Genomic DNA, 24,176 nt, shown 5'->3' with positions numbered 1-24,176 from the left:
CCATCCTGTCTTGTGTACTCTACCCCATGATTCATGTTTTGGGTGCATTCTGTTCTCATACCTCCTTTCTAAGACTTTTTCCCCTTTTGCTTTGTTTAAGCTTGACGTTATCACTAGTTTTTATCATAATCTCGCCTCTTCACCTCTTTTCCTTGGTCAGGTAAGCTGGAGGCTTTGTGTACAGACTAAAGATATTCAAGAATCCCCTCATTATTGGGTTTGGGGAAAACCAGAATGTTGTGAATGGCCAGCGCCCTTTCCTTACCAGTGGCCATTCTTGAGGATTTTTGAAAAGTAATTTTTTATCCTTCACATACTTTTCCAAATCCCATTTTCCTTGGAATATGGTGGAGTTGCATTTTATTTAGGGGTTGAGATGAAAATCAGCATGTAAAGTAAAAATTTCTTTTGTTCAATATTATTCTTAATCCAGCACTGCTAGTTTTTCTTCCATCATTGGGTCAGGAGGTTCCTTTAATTGAGCACTAGGTGAAAATGCTGGCTTTCATTTGAGGGTTTGTGACTGAAGCTTGTGTAACTTGGACTACTAGAATTGCTTTCACTAGACAAGATTGTCATTCTGTGAGGACATGTGGGAATGAAACGGGCCAAGAGTAGAACTGATGTGTGTCTCCTGTCCCAGGCTTCCTTGTGGAGTAGGTGGAATCCTGAGCACTACTAAAATCATTCTCTCTCCCTTCTTCAGCCTGAGTAGTTGAGTTTGTATAAGCTAAATATGCATGCAATGTAATTCCATTGTATCAGCCTCTGTAAAGAGCCATAAATGAGGTAAAGATGCCTGATTTTTGTCTGGCCTTACCCAGTTTTATGTAGAAAATGAAAACTAGTGTGATTTAGTTAGCAGCAATGGGTTGAACTTGTTTTAGAAAAGTGGCTCCTTCCAGCCCCACTCTTACCTATTTGAATTTGCCAGGTGGTGTCAGGTTCATGAAGCAGCCCAGCAAATATTGCTACAATCTGTTCTAGTAGTGCCAAGTCAGGCAGAGAGGGAGCATCGCTGCCACTATGCAGTGTCTGCCCCTGGCAACCAGGTGTCACAGACACATGGTTATTTCCAAATGTTGTTTAATGTGTGCTTGTTGCATCCTAGCAATTTGGCAGCAGAACATACACATTTATTGAGTTTCCTGTGGCCTAGCTATGTGGTAGATTCCAAATGAATAATAGAAGAAATGTTGTGGGAAATGTAATGCATAAAATGTAAATGTTAGAAGGATCTTAGATGTGATTTAGCCTATCCTCTTAATTTTACAAATAAGAAAACAGCCCCCAAAAGGGTAAGTGATTTGCCCAAGACCAAGAATTGGCAGCCATGGTGAAATCAAAGCTTTATTTTATTATTTTCCTGGTTCAAAATTTAGTTTAGTTGACCGTAATGAAACAGCTGAAAGTGCATCTCTCGTTTATCTTGCTGAAATTCTGATTTTATTATTTATTTTTTATTTTGGCCACAAAATAAGTCTTAATACATTTAAAAAGACTAAGATCATATAAAATATGTTCTCTGACAACAATGACAGAAGGAAATCTAGAAAATTCACAAATGTGTGGAAATTAAACAGCACTCTGCTAAATAAACAATGGGTAAAAATCACAGGGAAATTAGAGAGTACTTTAAGATAAAAATCAAAGTGCAGCATATCAAAATTTATAGGATGTAGGGCTCATGCAGTGTTTAGAGGAAAATTTATACTTGTAAATACCTGTATTAAAAATAAGGAAAATCGCTAATTAGTAAGGTAAACTTCTACCTTAAGAAAATAGAAAAAGAAGGGCAAACCAGTCCAAAAGCAAATTTAAGTGGGAAATAACAAATATTACAACAGAAATATATGAACTAGGAAATTAAAAAACAGTAGAAAAAATGAACAAAACTGAAAGTTGATTATTTAAAAAGATCAACAAAATTTGTGAACCTTTATCTAGACTGACCAAGAAAAAAGAGAGAAGACCAAAATTACTAAAATCAGAAATAAAACGGAGGCATTATTACATTGCTACTATGATTTTTGTAGTGGGAATATTTAGTTTCTTTCTCTTTTATATTTGCATTTTTGTTCTACCAGGGGGTTTTGTTCTTTCTTGTGTATTTGTGGTAGTGATTATTGTTTTTTGGATTCCAGATGCAGGATGTCCTTGAGGATTTCTTGTAGGACTAGTCTTGTGGTGGTGAACTCCTGCAGTTTCTGTTTGTCTGGAAAATATGCTATTTTTCCTCATTTCTGAAGGTTAGCCTTGCTGGATATAGTATTCTTGGCTGGCAGTTTTTTTCTTTTAGTATTTTAAATATATCATCCCTTTTTTTTCTAGCCTGTAGAGTTTCGGTTGAGAAGTCTGCAGTCTGATGGAGACTCCCTTGTAGGTGACTCTTTTTTCTTGCTTCTTTTAAGATTCTTTCTTTGTCTTTGAGCTTTATCAGTTTGACTGTAATGTGTCCTGGAGAGGATCTTTTTGGCCTGAATCTGTTTGGAGATCTTTGAACCTCCTGGATCTGAAGGTCCATGTCTACCCTATATTTGGGAAGTTTTTGGTTGTTTATTGAATAGTTTTTCCATGACTTTTCTTTTCTCTTCCCCTTCTGTAACACCCATGATTCAAATGTTTTGCACTTAAGGTTGTCTGTTAGCTCTTAGATTTTCTTCATTTTTTAAAGTTCTTTTTTCCTTTTTTTTTGTCTGTCAGGTTTATTTTGAAAAAATTATCTGATCTTGAAGATCAGAAATTCTATCTTCTGCTTGTGTTAGCCTGCTGCTTAAGCTATTGGTTATATTTTTTATTTTGTTGAGTGAATCTTTCAGTTTTATGAGTTCTGCTGCGTTCTTTTTTAAGGTATTAATCTCTTTGTAAATTTCCTCCTTCATATCCTGGGTTTTTTTCCCCTCTTTTGATTATGTTGTCTAGGTGAATTTCCTTAAGATTGTTGCTAAGAATTCCTTTTTAGTCATTGCAAGGGTTTCCTGTTTTATAAGATCTGCTATTTTGGAATTACTGTACTCTTTTGGTGGTGTCATATTTTCTTGGGTTTTTGTATTTCTAGTATCTCTATGTTGATGCCTGGTCATCTGGTAGAGCAATTGCTTCTTCTGTTACTCTGGGTGGGTTTTGAAGTGAATAGTGTCCTCTCCTTTTTCTGGTCTTCGCTGGTGATTCTCCTTGTGTCAGTGCAATCGAGTATCTGGCAGGCCTCCTACATGGTGGCTGTGACCACTGCTGTGGTGTTGAGCCACTTGTGTGGCAGCCATGGCTGTGGTGGGCCACCAGTGCAGCAGTGATGTTTTCAGCACGCTTTCTCATCTGCTTCTGGCTGGGGGTGGGGGAGTGAGGCAGGGGGACAGTGCTACTCTCAGCTCCTGCCTAGGACCCCAGGCATTGCTCTCTTGCCTGGTCTGGGCAGATGGAGCTTCCCTTGGCTCTCACCCAGGACCCTGGGCATTGCTCTCTTTGAACCAAAGCTTTAATTGTCTGATGCCTGCTTTGTTGCTTTTTCTACTACCTAAAACTTATGGATCAAATTGCATTTCACAGGTCTAATTTTATTTACTCAGCATGGCCTACATAAGTGAAGCAGTTCTAAAGGGAGTTGATACATACAAACCCATGTAATCCCATTCTTGGTTTGCTGGTTTACATTCTGTTTGAACTGGAATTTAGTGTTTAAGACCTGCTCAAGGTTTGTTGTCGACATTTTGTTTTATATTAATTAGCAGAGTGGATTATGTGGTAGCCATGGGAGTGTGCCCATTAGCTCTGTCTTTACAAGAGAATCTGCTGCACAGGCTATGGTGCAGTTAGCTGACAGCATCAAGCTGCTGCCCCATTGGGATTCACCACATGCTTTGGGGCTTCCCATCAGCCTTGTCAAGATTTTCTTAGTGCTCCTTCCTTCCCTCTCTATCCCATTGGGTGTCAGACCTGTGGTGTAGTTTGAGGCTCTCCTACTTTCTCCTGCTCCCTCTTTTCCTTATCATTCCTAGACATTTCCCCATAATCAGTGTCTTGTACTTTGTCTCAGCATCTGCATCCTGGAGGACCAGAACTGACATAGTATACAAGTGGTTATGAAGATATTTTTAGAGTTGTCTGAATTAACTGTTGCATCAGATTTTTAAAAATCTCTTTATGTTGAGTAGTGCTGAAAGTAACTATAAATGTTTGACTAGTCATTTTTACATTTTCTTCTCCTAACTTGAAGCCAACATGGAAAGAAATAAAGTCAGAGAGTGATGGGAAGTAGCCTGTGGTCAAGAGGCAGGGGTTCCAGAACTAACTCTCTTCCTGACCTTAAAGAATTCCCTTAGCCAACAAGGAACTTGGAGCCTCACTTCCTGTAAATTGAATTGGATGATCTTTGGATGTTTTCTCCAGCCCTGAATGTGAAACAGATCGCAAGAGAAAAAGTCAGCTACTAGCCAATTGGTTACAATAGTGTGAACATTAAATCTAAATTGAAATTGAGCAAATAGTTAATACGAAGAAAAGGAATTCAAAAGTTGTGCAGTAATTGTCTCCATGTTGTTCAATTTGTCAGATCAATGACACCAGATACCTTGGCACAGATAGTGCAGTTTAACTATCATCTCTGTGTCAGAGTGCCTCTGAGATTTTTAATCTCCATGGTAAAACAAGATTATATATAAGTGCCTGGAAGTGGAAGTCTTATTCCCCTTAGTATAGAATAAGGAGATAGAGATGTTTTAGTGTAATTGCACCTTGAGTTAACGTAACTCAAAATGTATCCTTCTTCCCATTCTGTACCATAACAACTGTGGTTTAGAGTTGAGACCACCCTGCTTTTACATGTAATGGTAGCATTCAGTAGTTGATAACAACAATCTGGCTGCAGCTGAATTTGATAATAAAAACCCTTATCCTGTTTTAAGTCCATGTAATCACACAGTTATATTGAATATGGCCCCTTTTACCACTTTTTCCTTGATCAGTTATAATTCTTAGTTTTAAAGTTTTTAAGTTTGCTAATGACTCTGTGGCATAGAGCCCTTATTTATTTGATAGAACTTAGTCTGCTGGAACTCTATTTGTTTTATATTCTGTAGTTGAATTTGATTCAACATAGTCTTTTCTTTTAGACTTAATGCCTATTTATATCCACTTGTGTCCTTCATAAGCATGTAGTAGCTGATGTCAGTGTCATTAGAGAAGATAAAACTGCTTACCTGAGAATTCTGAAACCCCAACAGTTCATTTTACTTTTGCTTTAGCATTTACTTAATGTTTCTTATATGTTGGGGATTGTGATAGGTGTTCATGTTTTAAAAGGATGCTGAGGAGGAGTACAGAATATATCCCACTGAACTGATGAGGTGATATGTTTCAGCACCTGTCATGTTGAAATTTCATGTTAAAATGTCATGTTACTTTGTAACGTGAAGCTTGTAAGTATAATGGAATCACAATATACCTTGTTGTAAGGGATGATATATGAAATATTTAACAACAGGTATGATGTAGTCACTGCCCAAGCAGAACAAATGTTAAGCAACCAGTACCAGTTCATGTCAACTGAATATCAGTTCTGCATGAACTGAGCATCAGTTTAATGTATTCAAAATCTTACGTGCAATATAGGCCTTGATTCTAGTTTTACAGAGAGCCATAAAACAAAATGAGTTTATGTATCTATTTTATACTTTTCCTCCTTAGTCACATATAATAATGAATTAAAATATTCAGTTTTCTCTCTCACTGGATATGATTCATTACAGAGATGTGAGCCACTCTTGTTGCTTTGGTACATTGTGCCTTTGCAACTTTACCCTGCTACCAGGTTATATATAATACTAGCAGACCCCAAGCCCAGTTCTACGATACATAACAGAAATTTACTGAACAAAGATTCATTAGCAAGCAGGTACAACTCATTATGTAAAACTCAATGGAATCCCAGTTTAGTGTTCTTTAGGTGCTTTCTTTGTAGGAAAAGTTTACCTGTGGCAGTTGAGTCTACTCATAGTTGGCCTCAGACAACCAACAATCCTCTTAAACCAGTGATTCTCAACAGGAGGCAATTTTGCCTCTGAGGGGACATTTAGCAATGTCTGGGAACATTTTTGGTTGTCACAACTAAGGGTAGAGGTGGTGCCGCTGGCTTCTGCAGGTTAGAGGCCAGGGATGCTGCTGAACATTCTGTAGCGCACAGGGTAGTTCTGCATAGTGAACAATTATCTGTCCAAAATGTCAGTAGTGCCAAGGATGAGAATCATCTCTGTCTTAAACTGATGGCTGGATACGGTACTGTTTAGGGATCAATTCTGGGGCACCATTTCTAAAGTTAAATTCTCATAACTTGTTCAGGCAGCAGATGTAGGAGTATCTTTATAATGTGGTAGCTAATTCTTATAACTGATAGCTTTCATTTTTACTAGTAAGAACCCATATCTAACATTTATCATGCTAGTTAATGGGCCATTTTCACTAGTAAAATCCCATTTCCAGTTGTCATTGTGCTAATTAGTAAACAATTGTTGATCAAGACATGGATGCAGGAAGCCCTTTTAGTAGCCTACTCTACTTTTTGAGCTTTCAGTTTTGAGCTTCTAAAAAGAATACTTGCTGATTGCTCCTGGATTGTGCATTTTTGAGTGACATGCTGGCAGCACCTTTGTCTGCTTTCTTCGTACAAACTCTTCCCCTCAGCGCAGTTCATTTCAGTTCATCCACAATGTACTGAGTGTTTCCTGTGTGGAAAGTACAGACCTAGGTTGAACCAAAGATATTGTCAGAGAGGAATGAAGCCCTTTTCTTGTCTCAGAGTTTGCAGTTGTGAGGGACAGTGGGTAAGTGAACATGTGTACTGCAAAGCACAGTCAAAAATAGGTGCCATAGAGAGGTGTGGAAAGGTTTCATTAGATGCAGAAGTGGGCGAGGTAGCAGGAGGGATGGTCTGGCAAAAACTACATGAAGGAAGGAATATTTGAGAGTGTCTTTGGAGCATGGGTGCTGGGGCGGGTCATTACATGTTCACATAGTGATTTAGCAGAGTCAGAATAGGCATTCAGGTCTCCTGTCCCTTCACCAAGTGGGTTTCCTATCATGTCATAGTTCCACTAAGTTCTGAATGATGAAATGAAACTAGAAAACTAGAGAAGTAAATGTGTGTTTTAAAATTTTCTCCCCTCTCTAAAGCTATGGAAGAAAGCTTATAAAATTGTTTCTGATTTCATCTAATACTCAATTTTTCCTTCTTTTGTCAAGTACCATGATCTACACAAAAGTTAAGAGAGAGCTTTTGGAAAAATGTGAAGCAAAACACCACCACATCACTTTCTATTCTTAATTTATATATTCTAACAGTCTCCTCTCTTCATTCATTGTTGGCTTTACTTTTGATTTCAAAAACCATTCGTCTTTGCCTGTGCTTTCTTATTTCAAGAGAAAAAGCAAATATGCCCCATAGTGGTAGAGGACATATTCAGCTGACTATTTCAGTATATTATTAGCATGAAAAAGCTGAAATGTGGACCAGGGTTCTTGAAACTCTTCTGAGGAAGACCAAACAAACAAAAACAAACTGATGTGATCCAATCTTGGGGGCTTAGGTTTGAGGTCCAGACTTCAGATAAAGAAGTCTGTTGGAAGAGTGGTCTTTTGTCTTTCATCTCTCTGGTCTGTGTTCATCCTACATCAGGTATTACAGTATTAGTGGACATCAGTATACCTTAACATTTCAGGCTGGGGCTTGTTCATAGCTTATGCCTCTATGTAGTCATTGAAAAGTATGTTAATGTTGATAATAGTTTGACTATCATTTAAGTTTACCTAGATGAGTTACCTCTTGAAGGTCACCATCTGGTATGGTTTGGAAAACAATGCTTTAAGTATAAGTCTTTATTGATGCCACTTGGTAAAGGCTCAGTGAACCCTATGTAATTTCTCATTTATATTGAAAGTCTAGTATTCAACTAATTGAATACATGGCTACATTAATTATTCTGTTATGGCTAATTGATATTCACAGTGATCATGTTCTATATCTTCTAAATGTAATTTACTTTACAAGTTTATGGTTCAGCCCCCTTTGATATTTCAGTTCTTTTTCTTTGTTTTATGTCAGCATATAATTTTATTAGGTTCTTGTATATTGTGCCTCATATGTAGTTCTGACAAGAAATAAAGCTCTTTTTCTACTTTTATTTGCTGATCTGCCTATGTGAACTGACAGATTTTGCCTACAACAGATTTCCATATCATTGTGAGAGATTAATCTTTCCCTGTTCATTATATGTATGTTTCAGATTGTTATGAGATTTAGAATAAAAAGAAATACAGTTATAGGGATTTCCTATTTAGACTGATTTAGAGTTGTTGCCTTTTTCAATCCTGGCTTCATTCTCTGGCTTCATAGTATCATCCCACGGAAGAGTGAGCAGGTACCTGCTTTGTTTTCTACCTTCAGCTATTAAAATTGAATACTGACATTTTGAGGAACTTTGTCTTTCAAAATGTACAACCTTTCCCATAGCAAATAACCTTGCCTTAATATGCCTTGTACTTGATGTGCAAAGTAACAATGTATTATCTCTGAGCTGATTGTGATGTCACTGGGTTCCCAGTGCCATGCTTTTTGTGCTATACCCGAGTCCCCAAAAGGGCATAGTGATGGTGAAAGGCTTGTGCTATGAAGACTTACCTAGGAAGGTACTTGGGAAGGTAAAGTTCCTATCAGCACAATATATTATCTAAAATCCTAGTTTTCTCTCATATCGACTTTATTATATCCTTTGTTGTAAAGCACCTTCAAGTTCTTTCTGAAAAGGCTAAGTAAATACATGTATACTTCATTTTTAATCTAGCTACCAACACTGAGTTAAGACATCAAAATGTTTATGTGTTGGGTTCCTTAAAACATGATTTCCTTATTTTCTTTGTTTCCATAATGATCCACTTAAGCACATTCTGTCATGTTTTCAAGCCCAATCATGTTATCCCCAAACTAGCAAGATCTGAAAATCAATCAGTGCACATTCTAGGAACAGCAAACAGGAGATGGGGAAAAACTTTTATATTTATTTTTTCCTAAGAAACGATTCTACTGTAACAATATATAATGTTATATTCCTCTTTGTTTGTATTTGTATGTTTACAATAATTTTATATTTGTTAGAGAGTTCTGTAGAGAAGTTTTATTTCCTTGCAGTTGGTTTACTGCTTTTTTCTCAAGATGAGTGTGACTCTCCATCTTCAGCAGCTATTAGCTTAGTCAATGTATTCTAGGCTTATTTAAGTTTCAGGATTCATATTGTGTGACTTTTCCTCCCAGCATCACATTAACTGTTTCAAAGCAATGTGCCGTTAAAGTGTTGTGGCCCTGTTTCTTGCTTTGTTATTCTCCCCAGTGGATCTCCAACTATTGATTCTATTTGTAGTCAAGGGGAAGATTTGTGATATTGGCCTATATTTTGGTGTTGTCAGGTCTTTGAAGGTGTCTCCCTCTTTGATCTTTAGTGTGTACATCTGACCTTTTGTCATGTTGCTTTAAAATTTTTCAAGGATTATGTCTCAGAAAGAGGGTATTTCTGTGCATCCTTTATTTAGATTGTAATCAGCTCCTCAAAGTTAAGTTTGTTGGTTGGCGTAGTGTCCTCAGTAGGCTCAAGCAATACTCATATACTTGTACTATTGAATTCTCTAAGTATTTTCTAAATAACCATAATGGAATATCCATTATGGCTTCTTTGCATTTAAAAGCAAACCTCTCTGTGTGAACAAAAGAAACATTATTTAGTTTGAGAGTTTTGACAGCCATGGTGGCTAATGTCTTACATTGAATAGGAGAGAGAACCAGGTGCCAGTACATTAAGAATTTAGTAGGTAAAGTAATTTCCATGCTGTCTGTAACTGTTCAAGTTGGTAAAACAAATTTTGGAGCTTGTTAGTATAATTACTTAATAAAATTAAATTCTACATTGTGTTACATTTTAGTCTCATAGTCAAGGATAAACATGTAATATTAATGTTTAAATGTTTTTTTCCTGATTACAGAATAACTGTTCATTATAATAGAAAACAGAATAGTCCCTCTAAGAAATATATCCCACTGTGCATATCATAACCCCTTTTAACATCTTAGCATACTTTGCACTTTTTCCCATGTCTATATAACCAGGCATTCAACCTTTACTAGAATAATTAAAAAATTATTCTATGAAAACATCAGTTTTTAATGGCTCTTAATGTTTGATCATTTGACTGGGCCAAAATTTTTATAATCAGCCTTCTATTGTCAGGCCACATCTTATTTACCCAACTTCTGTTGTTTCCACTTAGTTGTTAAATGATGCTGGTTGCATTTTCTTACGTATAAAAATTCTTCAGTACTTTTCTTAGTATTTGCTAGGATTGAATGCCTGGAAGTAAAATTGGCCACATGATATGGAGATTAATGGGAATAAAGATTTATATACACATTCATATATTTATAGTTATTTTTATAAATTGAAATATGCTTAATTTGTTTTTACTTTAGAAATTTATATAATTAAATTTATTCTTTTTGATGTACAGTTCTGTGAGTTTTGACAAATGCAAGAAATTGTATAACTACCACCACAATCAAGAAACATATTTATTCCCTTACCTCAAAAAATTCCTTACTTTTACCCCGTGACTACAAAGTATGTTTACTTTTAATTCTGAAAATGTAAAGAAGCAAAAATAAGAAAATAGAAACCATCTATTAGTCTACCACTCTACCGTAACCTCTATTGATGTTTTGTAAGATATCTTTCTGGTCTTTTTTTACATTATGTTTTAAAAATCTCCTCCCTACAAAAAAAGAGGTTATACACTGTCCTTACTGTTGATAGTCATTTTCTTTTTTTTCTTTTTTACCTAGTGTATTTTGAATATGCACGTACACACACAGACACACACACACAGACATACACACACACACACACTTAACCATTGGATTGTTTTGTTTTGTTTCTTTCTTTGCTATTCTAAGCACCCCTATAATGAATATCTTTGCATATTGCCTTAATTACTTAGGAAAAGTCCTATAGTAGAGTTTTTGGATCTCAGTGCATATGTACATTTTTAACACATTACATCTTGTGGAATTGATTTACAAAATAATTCTATCAGTTTACATTCTGACCAGCAGTGTATAGGAGAGCCTGTTTTTCTGTATCCTTACCAATATTGAGTATTGAGTATTATTATTTTATATTTTTGTCAATTTGATAGATGAATAATGGAACCTTATTATTTTAATTTGCATTCCTTGATTTGCTGTGGGATTAGATTTTTTTAATTGTTTGTAATTTTTTGTGTGTGAATTATCAGTCTTTGTTGTTTGTGTATTTTTCTTCTGTTTTTTTGAGGGGGAGTGGGAAGAGGGGAGGGATAAGGCTTATTTTTTAAGTGATTTAAATATTTAATAACATTAACTCTCACAGTTACACATGGGGACTTCTTTTCCTCTTTTTGTCATTTGCTTACTCTAGATTTTATGATGATTTTTGTTTATAGAGGCTCTCATGGTTTTTTCCTTTGCTTTATTTATGTTTTGAATATGTGTTGAATTTACAGAAGTCTTTTCTCTTTAGATTACATAGTTGTGTATATTTTTTTCATACTTAGGCTTGTCTGTCAAAATTTTTTTCTGCATTTGTTTTTTCTTTTATATTCCTAACAGACTAGTAAGGTTTTACTGTGTTGTACCAGAGAGCCGTAGATTATATACTTGCATATGAATGTATTTTTATCTAATCTTAATATTGTATTTGTTTTTGTATATTTATATGCTTTCAAGCAGCACGAACTTTTTGCTGAAATCTCTTCAAACTGTTACAGCACAGTGATATTTAAATGTGTTCCAAGTTAAGCATCTCCTCTTACTTTTTCCCCATTGCCTTCTTAGGTTTGCATTTTAGTTATTATCCATCAGATTTCTCTGTGACATTAAGAAAAAACAGTACTTACGTTGTTAAATAACTGTTTCTTTGTTGTTAACATGCTGCAGGATATTGAAGACAAAGTAAGTAGCAAAACAGCAACCTACAAATGTGCAAATGGGTTCACGTAAACTGAGCACATAGTTGAGTGAACAGTCACTCAGACATGCACCGAGACAGACAGCACTTGATCACTGTGCAGAACAATGTGGCACATGGTACAAGGATGGGGATGCCAAAATATAAACTTACTTTATTTCTTATAAGTATTGAGGCATGTTTTCAGCCTTTACTGAACAAAAAATATGTTATAAAGATGAAGGTCGATTAAACACAATATTCAAGATACAATAGTTTAAGAAATGCAGTCTTTGCTAATCTTGAAAAACATCCGTAAGTAACCATGTTTATTATTATTTTTTTAAAGAATCAAAAATACTTTATTACTTGTTTTTTAATTTTTTAAAAAAAGATCTTGCAGATTAGAAGTGGAATAGCTAAAAGTTTAATTACTTTTAGTTATTTTATTATTATTTTAATTGGTTCACATAAACAGTTATAGTAGTTTTTGTTCCCCCTCTCCCAAGACAACTACTTCTTCATAAAAAGGGAAATAGAATAATACATGTATTTATATGCAGGTTTCACTGGGTAATTTAAGGGTTCTCAAACATAAGATTGAAGTACAAAATGTTATGTAAGCATTTTTTTGTTGCGTTCAAGAAGGTTATCAACAATATATCTGATGCCCAGAATAAAATCAAAGTTTTATTGTGCAAAATATTAATCCTTGAAATTAGTCTTTGAAAGAGAAGTTAAATAAGACAGTCTGTGTGCTGTATTCTGACATTTCCAAATACATTTGGACAAAGTAGGACACAGCTGTTATAAAAAAAAAAAAAAAAAAAAAAACAAACACCAATGTAGACTCATTCTTTACATTTAAATACAGCAATCATCATCTTATTAATGCTTTTCCTATGGCACAGACCTAATAGATTGCAAAAATCTTCAGCTTTGTATACTTATTTCTGATGCAATTTATGCTTGACTTTTGCTTTGCTGTTGCTGCTTTTTTTTGATATAGTATATTCCTCATTTCTTTTTTTAGGCTAAGCAGCTGGAAGAGAAAGATCGAGTGATAAAGAAGCAGGATGCATTCTACAAAGAGCAGCTGGCTAGACTGGAGGAGAGGGTATGACTATTTCTTGTTATAAATTCTCTTCTATTACCACATCTGCACCTCTTCAAAATACTTATTTAAAAATCGATAAATTAGAACTGTAACTGTTTCCCTAGTTAAAAAGTGGCCAGGTAGTTCATTCTTTCTGGGAATAACATTTCTTCTTTGATCATTTTTGGTATGGTTGTGTTATTGGTTCATTGATGCATTTTACCACTCGTGACCTCCCCCAAATATTTTTTCTTATATGTTTAGAATCTGTGTAGCCTCCAGGTCAAACAATAGAGTGCTACTCTTTACTCTCCCAAACGTTGACTAAACTTGAGTACATTCTTAGAAATGGTAGTGTTTAAAAGGATATATTGTCTTTGTGAAAACTCAGTCTTGTTGCATTTATGGCTAAGAAATGAATGTCTCTTTCCAGAGTGGTGGACAGAAGCTGAGTAGAAGGACTTTAGAACAGTTAGGAGATAGTGTTTACAGGAGCTGAGTAGTAGGACTTAAGGAGAACAGTTAGGAGGTATTATGTCTAGTCAGCACAGACCTAGAATTTGATAGATGCAAAGAGGGAATTAGGACTGAAACAAAAGAAGGCAGTGGGTTTAAGAATCAGAATTTGAGCACCTTATCAGTACCTCTGTCAAATAAAGTCAATTTGTTGCCTAGATTAATTTCATACATAGACCATAACGTTACAGACTAAGCTCTCTCTTCCTTTTGATAGAGCCCCCCTAAATTTGTTTAGAATATATTTGATAAGAAAGTAGGAAAAAATAATATGTTGTTAAATCCCACTCAGTATAGTTATTTATATGTTTAATGTGTTTACCATCTCCACATGTCACTGGACTGAGTGCTTTTGAATGTAGGGTCCATTTTCTCATTCATTCAGCAGGTATCTACTTAAGCACCTAATATATGTCAGGCCCTGATCTAGTGCCAAATATGTGTTAGTGAAGAAAATAAACTAAATGTCTGCCCTCCTAGAGCTTAAGTTCAATTTAAAAACCAGTGTATGTTTTGTATGGCAGGTCGTGGTAATTTGGGAAACAATAAAGTAGGGAAAAGGGAATCCCAGGGCTGAGGTGTAGGTATGGGGTTGGGTGGAGAGGCAAGGTCTGTCTAATGCGATGACATTTGGGAAAAGTCCTGCAGGAATAAGGAGACAAGTCAGCGCCAAAGCCCTGACGCAGGAGGCGCTTGGATTGTTTGGGAGGTCTGGAGGGCTTCTGAGTAGAAGAGCAATCTGGCTGCTAGCTTGGGCAAGAATTGAAGTAAGGAAGAAGTAGTAAGAGATTATGGCAATAATTCAGAGACAGAATGGTGATGGCTTGGTCCACGGTGCTAGCAGTGGAAGTAATGAAATCCAGTGTGGTATTTCAAAGGTAGACTCACAGTTTTAGATTTGCTGACAGTTTTGAACATGAGTGATAGAAAGAAGAGACTCAAGAAACTCTAGGTCTATGACTTATAATTAGAGAGATGGATTTTCCTTAGGAGAAGACTATTAAGATAGGAATTGGGATGTGGGTGGTGAAGAAATCAGGAATTTGATTTTGGTTATGTTAAGTGTGGGACACTTCTTATGAACAAGTAGAGATGTTGACTAGACATAAAGTGGAATGGTTTAGAGCATACGTGAGCAACTTTTTCTGTAAAGGGCCAGATAGTAATTATTTTAGATTTTTCAGACCACGTGTGATCTGTCTTACCTACTCAACATTCTGCCTCTGTAATATAAAAGCAGACAAAGCCAATATGTAAGTGAATGAATATGACAGTGTTCTAATTTATGGACACTGAAGTTTGAATTTCATATAAATTTCATGACATGAAAAATTTTTTTTTATTTTCTTTTTTCCAACCACTTATAAATGTAAAACCAAAAACAGGTGGTGGGCCTAATTTGGCTTGCTGGTTGTGGTCTGCAGAACTCTGGCTAGAGCACAGATTCTGACATCAGATGTCTGGCTTGATTTGACTTGCTGGTTGTAGTATGCAGAATTCTGGTTCAGAGTGCAGGCTCTGACATCAGATGCCTTGGATTCAGATCTTTGAACTGGCATTTACCTGCTGTGTAACTTGGAGCTTCTTGCTTAACTTCTCAGTTACCTCAGCTACAAAATGGTGATATAATAGTACTTACCGTATTAATTTGTTAAATGAGCAAATACTCACAAAGCATCTATTATAGTGTCCAACACACAGAAACAACTCAGTCCATGGTAGGCACCATTATTTTGTTTCCATGCTTTGAGTACTGTCCCTCACAAACAGTTAATAAATGTTAACTGAATAAATGAATGAGAGTAAACGTTTTTGAGATGATTTACTCAGCACCTGCTTTTTCCACCACTTAAAGATAGTTTTCTTTGCTATCAAGTTTTACTAAACAAGGTACCTTATGAATTGGCTATTAATCACTGTCATGTACAAGAAAAGGCACTGAATAATATCCACCATTTCTCATAGATCCACCGACTTTGTTGAGACAATTCAGTGATTGGTACAGGGGACTGAGAGGATTTGTTCTTGGCAGAATAGGTTTGTCTGCTCAGCAAATAAAGTATTATTTTTGGCTTAATGTAGAAAAAGTAGTAGAAGATCAGATGGATACAATATCATGAGGTAGAATCATTGTGATTAGTGTCTTATATAGGCAAAAAATATATATACAGGTGTGTATATATATTTATTTATTTCGAAGGTAAGCCTGGAAAGTAGTTACTTATGAATTTAAACTAAAAGCTGAGAAGCACCAGTGAGCTTAGAATCCTGAGATGGAATGATGGAATGATCACACTGCAAGAAGAAAAATATGTGCTGTGATAACTTGCAGAATCGTACAGCTTACTGTGAAATCCAGGTTGCTGTGGCTTAAAAGTGGATATAAGCACGTCTGTCTGTCTTATAATCAAAGGAAATTATGACATCATAAAGTAGGTACCGGGTGGTATATCATTAATGGAGAGGGGGGTGTATCAATAAGTCTTTCACAGAATCATTCCGAGGACGATCCTTGGGATAACCTTATCATCTGCCCATCAACTAGGTTAACAAGCACAGTGATTGTATACATTATCACTTTTTGATGACTCATAATCTTATTACTTGAATGAGTCATTTTCATTGGCTTGATGCAAATTTCTTTTGAGACTTTGAACCAAAGTCTACTAAGCATATGAAGCACATTCAGTTCTGTAGTACAGCTTCGTTTGCTTCGTGGGCCTATTTTAACAAATTCTTTATCAATTAGATAATTCCTGTGTGTGAATGCAGCTTTTGCCTCCTAGGTATTTATATTGGCTAGTTTGCTAAGAGTCTGAGATAATTTTTTCCTTTCACTAACTTGTGAGGAGTAATATGTGTAATTTAACTGGACAAGGATTTCACACTTCTTAGAATCAGTATTCAAAAGCAGCGACTCAATACTGAGAGAGAGGGCCAAAGCCATTTGGAAAGTTTCTGACATCCTTATTTCACAGTCAAATGCTGCTAGCTTACCAAACAGCAGTGGTGTAGACATGAAAATAAACTTTTGTCTTTTAGGAACATTAGAGGTATCACATTTAGGTGTGTGGCCTAAACGAAAGATAATTGGAGGTATTAATTCCTGGTTTTTGATGTAAGAGACTTGAAGCATATAAATTCCTGGTTGGTGATTTGATGAGAAGTCCAGAGCACCTTTCAAAGAGACGGCTCTTAAATGTTTTTAAGAAGCCTTCCCCAAATTCCTCAGGGAATTCTGCTTTTTAGTTTGTTTTCCCATCTTTATGAAGGTATAATTGACAAATAAATCCATAATGTTTTATGCCTTTCTTTATGATGATGCATTTTATTTATAATGATTGTGATTAATTATGTATGTGTGTTTATCTTGTAAACTTGAGAACAGAGCTCATTTTCTTATTTCTGCATTTTCTACACTCACCTGGTAGAAGTACAGTGAATGAATCTTCGATTTACTAGGTTTATACCATAAAGTTATGTCTAAGCAATTAGTGTATAGTTTTTAAATATACATAAAATGTTTAGTATCTTCTTCACTAATCATTTAAATTAATAACATATATATCCTATAAGAAAGTCAAGTTTAACTTTGAATATTTTGATATTATTTATAGTATCATCACTATTATATTAGCTAACAATATGATTTATTGATCATTTACATTGTGTTAAGCACTTTGCATTGATTATCTCATTTTATCTTTAGGAACAACCCTATGAGGCTGTCCACTCTATTGTTTAGGAGAAGATCCAAGGCTTAAAATAATTTGGTCAAGAATATACAGCCAACATATTATCTAGATTTGAGCCATGTTCAACACCTGAGTTTTTTTTTTTGTTTGTTTTGTTTTTTTCCTTTTTGTCTATTTTACTGACCGGTAACGGGATCGCAACCCTCGGTGTTGTGCCTGTACCGGGGACCGGCAATGGGATCGCAGCCCTCGGTGTTGCGCCCGCACCGCGCTCAGCCAGTGAGCGGGAAACTGGTCTCCACATGGGATCCGAACCCTCGGCAGGAGCGCCGCCACACTCCCAAGTGGCGCACTCTCCAGTGCGCCACCGGGCCGGCCCAACACCTGAGTTTTTAGCCACTGTCCAGTACTATCTTTAATATGTTTCAGCTCTGTACTTAAGAAGTTAAATCCTACTGATTGTAGTGTTAGTTCTTTGGGTGGTAAGTTAGCTCTTTATGGCATCTAATCAGTTCTGTAGGTCTTGATGTAATGATTTGATTAATGCTACCTCATAACCTGAAAGTGTTAAGCATTAGAAGATGCATAATTTTTTCCCCAGGATTTGGACTTCCTGGGAAAATTTGACCAAAAGGGAATAAATATGGTTTCATTACCTAGCAACTAAAGCACGATATGCCTAAGAGCTATTTTAATATCAAGTTGCTCTTTTCACTTTGAAGTTAGAAATTTGTAGTCGTTCTGGCAGTTGGAAAACTTTTTTGAGTTGTTCATTCACTCACTTGTACTTCCATAATGTTGCTATAGGATAGTTATCTCACTCCATACTGAGGGGAAAAAAAACGTTTTTTACTCTCAATAAACCATTTCAATGGCTGTTTCATTAGAGTTTGGATTGTCTGCATGTTCTTCGTGAAAATGTGTATTTTCCAGGAGTCCTATGGTCCTGTGAGAGAGAAGCAAGAGGAAGGACCACAGCTGTAGTATAAGAGGGTAGAATTCACATTCTGCCTGGGACCTTCCAATGAGGGCCCTGTCTCCCTAGGACATCTTGAAGGTTTGAACTCTTTGACGGTTAGTGCGTCTTGCATGTAAAACTTCTCAATTATGAACCTGAGTTGATTTGCTCTACTGAATTTACTTTGCTCTTGGCTTTCCTAAGAAGGTGGGGTTTGGCACAGCGTGAAGGGAGATATAAAAGCCCTGGTGGCGTGAGCAGCTGGGGGAGATCAGAGAGCTTAGTTAGGTACATTTACAATGTTCAGATCAACCCCATAGTGGGCATGTATTGCTTTTAGTTTCCAGACTCCTCCGGATTTTAGCAGCTATTTGCATATACACTGCAGTAAATCCCATAGAATTAAGAGGGATAGTGAATTGTACAAGCTGGGCGAAAGAGAGTAATGTGAAGAGACTGCTGAAAATAAATTGCCATTAAGAAGAAAAGTACATTACTAGTTTGTCACCTGTGGAGAGAGCCACTAATTAAATTCTAAGGTCATGCTTACATCAAATGAGCAATTTTTAAGTCTCACTTATGGTGGGTGACATATCTTCTATTGCATCATAAAGTGTTGGTGCTCATCTGTATGATTAATTGGCTTTTGATTGCTCGACTTCTTGTGTCAATTAGTGCCTTCATTTGCTCCTCTGTGCAAAGCTTGGTGGGAAAATAATGCCAACAATGATGATAAAGAGAAATGACAACAGAACAAGTTATTCTCAGCCCAGTGTGCTCCTTATGGGAAGAAATTATTATGCATTTTTACTGCCAGATGAAGTCTGTCCTCGTAAAATATTTCAGTGAGTCAAGCTGGGTCAGCCTTTTTGAGGGCTTAATACAGGATAGAAGCATAGTTAGACCACTAACATCTGAGATACTAATATATAAACAATCCTTTTTAGGGAAGAGGGAGATAACTTAATAAACTTGGTTTATGGGATTTAAAAAACCCCATTGATATTTTCTTCTTAGGTGCTTTCTAAACAGTTGTCAATGATTTTAGGTCATGTGAGTAACTCACTTTGTCCATGCAATGTGATATAGCAAATTTAACACAATAGTTAAAAGCATAACTTTCTGGTAGATATGCCTGCATAGGTTATGCTAGTTTGCCCTTGTCAACCTAGAGAGAGATATTATTCCTTTGATGGAAGTTTTGTACTGGCTTCCTCATTCATGTTAAAATCAGGGCAGATTCCCTGTGGTTTCTGTAGTTACCCAGAGTTGCAGAAACAGAGATAAGGTTTTCTGGTCCATGAGTTTGGATGTTGAAAGAAATAGAAGCCAGTGTCACTTTTAATTGTAATGCCATCACAAGCGACAGAGGTTTTAGTAAAGTGGCTTGGAGTTACATTGAGTCACTCTCAATTTATTATCATTAACAAGTAATGATAGTTCAAATAAATGCACTTAGATGTTAATTGTTAGGTAGAAAAATTAATAAAGCCCAGTATCATCATATCTTCTTAATATAATTGACAGAGCTATTTATAACTAAGGGGCAAAGATGGAACCATTTTGTACTTTTTACCTGCTTTCCTAAAGGAAGCTTATTTTTATTTTTATTTTTTTTTCCTTTTTTTGTCTTTTTTCGTGACCGGCAACGGATCGCAACCCTCAGTGTCGTGCCCGTACCGGACCGGGACCGGCATCGGGATCGCAACCCTCGGCGTTGCGCCCGCACCTCGCTCAGCCAGTGAGCGGCCGGTCTGTATGTGGGATCCGAACCCTCGGCGGGAGCACCGCCGCACTCCCAAGCGGCGCACTGTAGCAGTGCGCCACCGGGCCGGCCCCTAAAGGAAGCTTATTATTGTAGATATTTAAAAAGAAGCAAGCAAGATGAGCTTGTTTTTCCCCCCTATTTCATTCTCTGGGGGTAAAAAATTGCTACAGTATAGTGGACATGAGGGTCTTATCCTTAATTCATTTTCCAACAAATCCTTCAAACACATTGGCTTTTCTGTTAACCTCTCTGTAATTTAGAATGGGAAATGTGGTTTAGGTAACCTTGAATTGCTTTTTTAATCTGGCTTTAGGGATATGAGAGTTATGATTTTTTCTGGGTGAGCTGTTAAAAGTGCATCTAGTAAAATGATCCCCGTAACTGCAGCCAGTTTTTCTATGTCTAACTTTAGAGGAAAGATTTGCAAATCATGGGATCGGCACTTAATTTGGGGCTCTATTTACCATGTAGGCTGTCAAGAAGTATTAACCTTAAGGTAAGATGAGAACATGGAGTACAAAGCTGTGAGCTGATGGCACACAGTACACCAGGTATTAAATAGCATTATCCGTCCTGCCTGCTACAGTAAATAGGATTTCACTATTATGATGTGTCAGGGCTTTCAGTGAAATCAAATTTACAAGACACTAAACTGCCATCCTCTCTGCTGAGCAGCTTTATTCTGGGATCTTGCTTTCATATTAATCCTGTTGGTAGGAAATACTTGTACCAATTGTGGATGGAAATTATAATTTAATGATCTCTTCCTTTTCTCTATTCAGAGCTTAGAGTGGACCACTGTGCTTTGCAGTGACAGCCCCAGGGCTATGAGAAAGAGATAATATACAGTTCAGCTTTAAAGCCCAGCATTGCCTTTTTGTGAGTGCTTGTCATGATCATAAGTGCTAAGATGCCAACAATAAGAGTTGCATACTTTCTTGACTCTTCACGTTTCCTTTACCTTTTCAAAGACTGTACAATAAAATAATTAGATTCTGTTTACCATGAAGGATTTTAAATTGATATGCCACTTGAATGTGTGAAGACAAGGTAAGAAATAAAGCATTATGAAATCTGGGAAAAGTTAATTCCACTTTTAAAGATTCTGTATATTTGGGAAGCTCAGCAGGCTGTTTTATTTGAAAAACAATTAATACCTTTAGGATCTTTTCTTGCTATTGGTAACAGTATTGCAGCAAGGAAGTCATTCTGTGTTTCCTGTGTATGAGATTGAAAATGGGATAAATCCCTTGAATGTTCTTCACATCCAATTTCAAAATTAGTGATTGTTTTGCTACTTGATATCTTGTTTATTTATGAATTTTAAATGTACTCCATTTAGGCAGACCAGCCTATGTTTATTTCCCTATTTTACTGACTGAAAAATTAAAATACATGAATATTAAATTTTTTAAAGGAAATTGCAGGGCTCGTGTTAGAAAATGCTCTTCAATCCTAGTTTTATGTTCAGACCATAAGACAGCTGTGCTTCTCTAAGGGATTATGTTTCAACACATTAGCCTCAGTTAAAAAGATGTATTTGGTCATTAAAACATTTGCAGATAATATTAGCTTATAGCATTATCAAATAAGTGCCCACATCTGAACTTGGCATATTAAGCAGGTTTGTACAGTAAGGTCAGCATTTAATGAAGGGAACCCAAATCCAAATTGACCACAGACACTCAGATAGGATTTTGACCTTGGTAATTCTTATCAGAATTCGGGGGGCTAGAGGAAGTCCTTGGCATTCACCATTCACTCAAAAACACATTTATTAATCTCCTACAGTGAGCCAGGCACTGTATGTAAATATAGTGATTGATACAAATGGCACAAAAGCCCATTGGCATCTGGTATAGAATTTTTATTGACACAGTAGATCCGTGGAGGCTATGCCAGACTAGTGTTTTCCAGAGCAGAAGTGTTTTGTGAGGAGCATCTGCCACCTTTGTCTCTTAAAGGTCTGAAGATCATGGGATTGAGAGGAAAATTTAATGGGCTGGAGAGATCCATCAGGTTAAATTCTCAATAAAAACCTGATGCCCAGTGCACTTGTTGTCTCAAATAGCACTCTAGCACTTTCTGGGACAAATGTGAGTGTTGAATATGTAGGTTCTCTGAAGACCAGATCTGTTTCCCCTTTGATCACTGTGATTGTGCCTGGCACATAATAGGCAGTGGATAAATTTTTTAAACTAATGTGTTTGTCAGGGAGTGGGATGGGTTCCATGGCCAAACACTTTTGAGGAATGTTAGGCTGAACTAAACTGAGCAGATTTTTTTAACTACCGGTCTTCCCAGAGTTTATATATATTCAGAGATTCCAAGATAAGGATACTACATGCTGCCATGTTTTCAGCATTATACTCCAACCATAGGATCTTTTTTCCGAGAAACATTAATTTATTCTAGTATGTCACCTGAGATTTGTGCGGCTTGCTTAATATTAATAGTACCCACATTTTTTTGAGTCCTTCTTGACATGCCTTCTAGGATGTAAAGGTAGAGAAGCTATAGAATTTCATTGATGGAATTCCTAATTTGAGGGCTTCTGAGGACCTGGGTGGACTGTGTTGCACAAAGTTAGACTGATGAGAAAGAGGCCAGTCTAAAGATTCTAAATCTCCTGTGGGGTGAGCTGTGTTCTCTCTCACTCTGAATTCTCTTCATAATCCTTAGTTTCTCGAAGAGTCTTTAAGACGACTATGGCCCCTAACAGGTGTCTCATTTTTTATTTACATGCACATTCCTGACTCAAGCTTGCATTTTTTTCCAGCCTCTCCAGAATTAGGAGCTATGGTTAGTGGGGTTTCAGCCAGATCTTCCCATGTCAGGATTCAGAATCATGCCCATTAACCCAAGAGTTGTACATCCTTATCTGAAGAATCAAGCACAGGGGCTCAGCAGAATACCACCTAACATTGAGGATCTGCATAGGAACTTTTTTCTCTTTCATGAAATGAAAGTAGGAGAGTAATCAAATTGGATAAATATTTAATTACCTCTGTGGGTCTTTAAAGCTCTTCCTACAAGTGCTGCCAAGCTCTAGAGCTGGAAGAACAAGCAAAAGACGTACCAACATCTTCTATTCTGTCAGAGCCTCAAGTTTTCTGTGACTCTTCAGAAAGAGTTTGTGGGACTTGCAGTTATTTTGTGAGGGAACAGTAAGGTTTGCTCACCTAGGTTAGAAAGTGCTGCCTTGTATCTAGAGAATTGGTTGGATGATGGTCAGTAATCACTTGTTCTGTAATTTCATTTGCTTTCAGAAAAAGTTTAGAACTAGAGTTCAGAGAGAATAGCGTGGCCACAGCACTGTCCCCTCATGACGCGTAGTGTTCATTTAACCTCTGTGAGTTTGGGGACTTTGTCTGTGTTCCCTGCTGCATCCCCAGCACCTAGACCAGTGCATGGCACTTAGTAGGTTCTTGGTAAATATTTGTTGAATAAGTGAATGCAGAGTTTTCAGCAGGTCAAACACAGCCCGTGTAATTTAGGGATGCATCTTCCAGGTTGCTTAGCAAACACCTCATCTTAAGTATACCTTATCCTGTAGGTGTCACAGATTCAGATGAGGGATCTTCTGCTCCAGTCATGCCAGCCACTGCTATTAATGCCACTGCATGTTTTATTTACACAAAATTAAACAAACAGTGCAATTACTACTTTTTGAGCAAACTTTGTGGGTAGTGATGGTGATAGCAATTTTATCCGTAAGCTCTATCCTAAATAGAATGTCCAACTTCATGTATTATCCCCAAACTTGGCTTTGAGTGAAAGTGATCCTGGGTACTGTGCACTGTGGACATCTTCGTTGTTCCAAGGCTGTTGGCCAAGAAATGTAGTATCAGTATCATCATTAAAACAGCTACCATCTATTGAGGGATTATTATGAGCCAGGCAGTGCTTGAAATGATTTAACACAGTACTGCATTTTATCCCCAGAACAAACCTTTAGGGGAAGGTTTTTTCTCTCTTCCTCACCCAACCAATTATTGATTTTGTTGTTAAAGCTCAGAGACATTAAGTAACTTGCCCTGGGTTTCCCAGCTGGTACACCCAGGCCTCTGTGTTCCTCCTCATTAACAGCCTCTCCTTTTGTGTGACAAGCGATGGACTATAAAGCCCA

At 36.7% G+C, this 24,176-nt stretch overlaps 1 protein-coding gene across 4 annotated transcripts in view; it reads left to right on the top strand.

Moving 5' to 3' along the window:
- The window catches only part of CHCHD3 (coiled-coil-helix-coiled-coil-helix domain containing 3), a 293,112-nt gene that overhangs the window by 182,576 nt on the left and 86,360 nt on the right, over nt 1-24,176 (top strand). For 2 of the 4 annotated variants that reach the window (XM_008574435.1, XM_008574433.1), the window contains 2 exons: nt 12,005-12,019; nt 13,048-13,131. In XM_008574435.1, the coding sequence (XP_008572657.1) occupies nt 12,005-12,019; nt 13,048-13,131 (99 nt within the window). The remainder of the gene's footprint in view (nt 1-12,004; nt 12,020-13,047; nt 13,132-24,176) is intronic. The other 2 variants (XM_008574436.1, XM_008574434.1) reach the window with 1 other exon arrangement.

This window comes from Galeopterus variegatus, unplaced genomic scaffold (assembly GCF_000696425.1).
Source record: "Galeopterus variegatus unplaced genomic scaffold, G_variegatus-3.0.2 Scaffold1048, whole genome shotgun sequence".
NCBI lineage: Eukaryota > Metazoa > Chordata > Mammalia > Dermoptera > Cynocephalidae > Galeopterus > Galeopterus variegatus.
The sequence above is the reverse complement of the archived record's forward strand: the minus strand, read 5'-3'. Positions and strand labels throughout refer to the sequence as shown.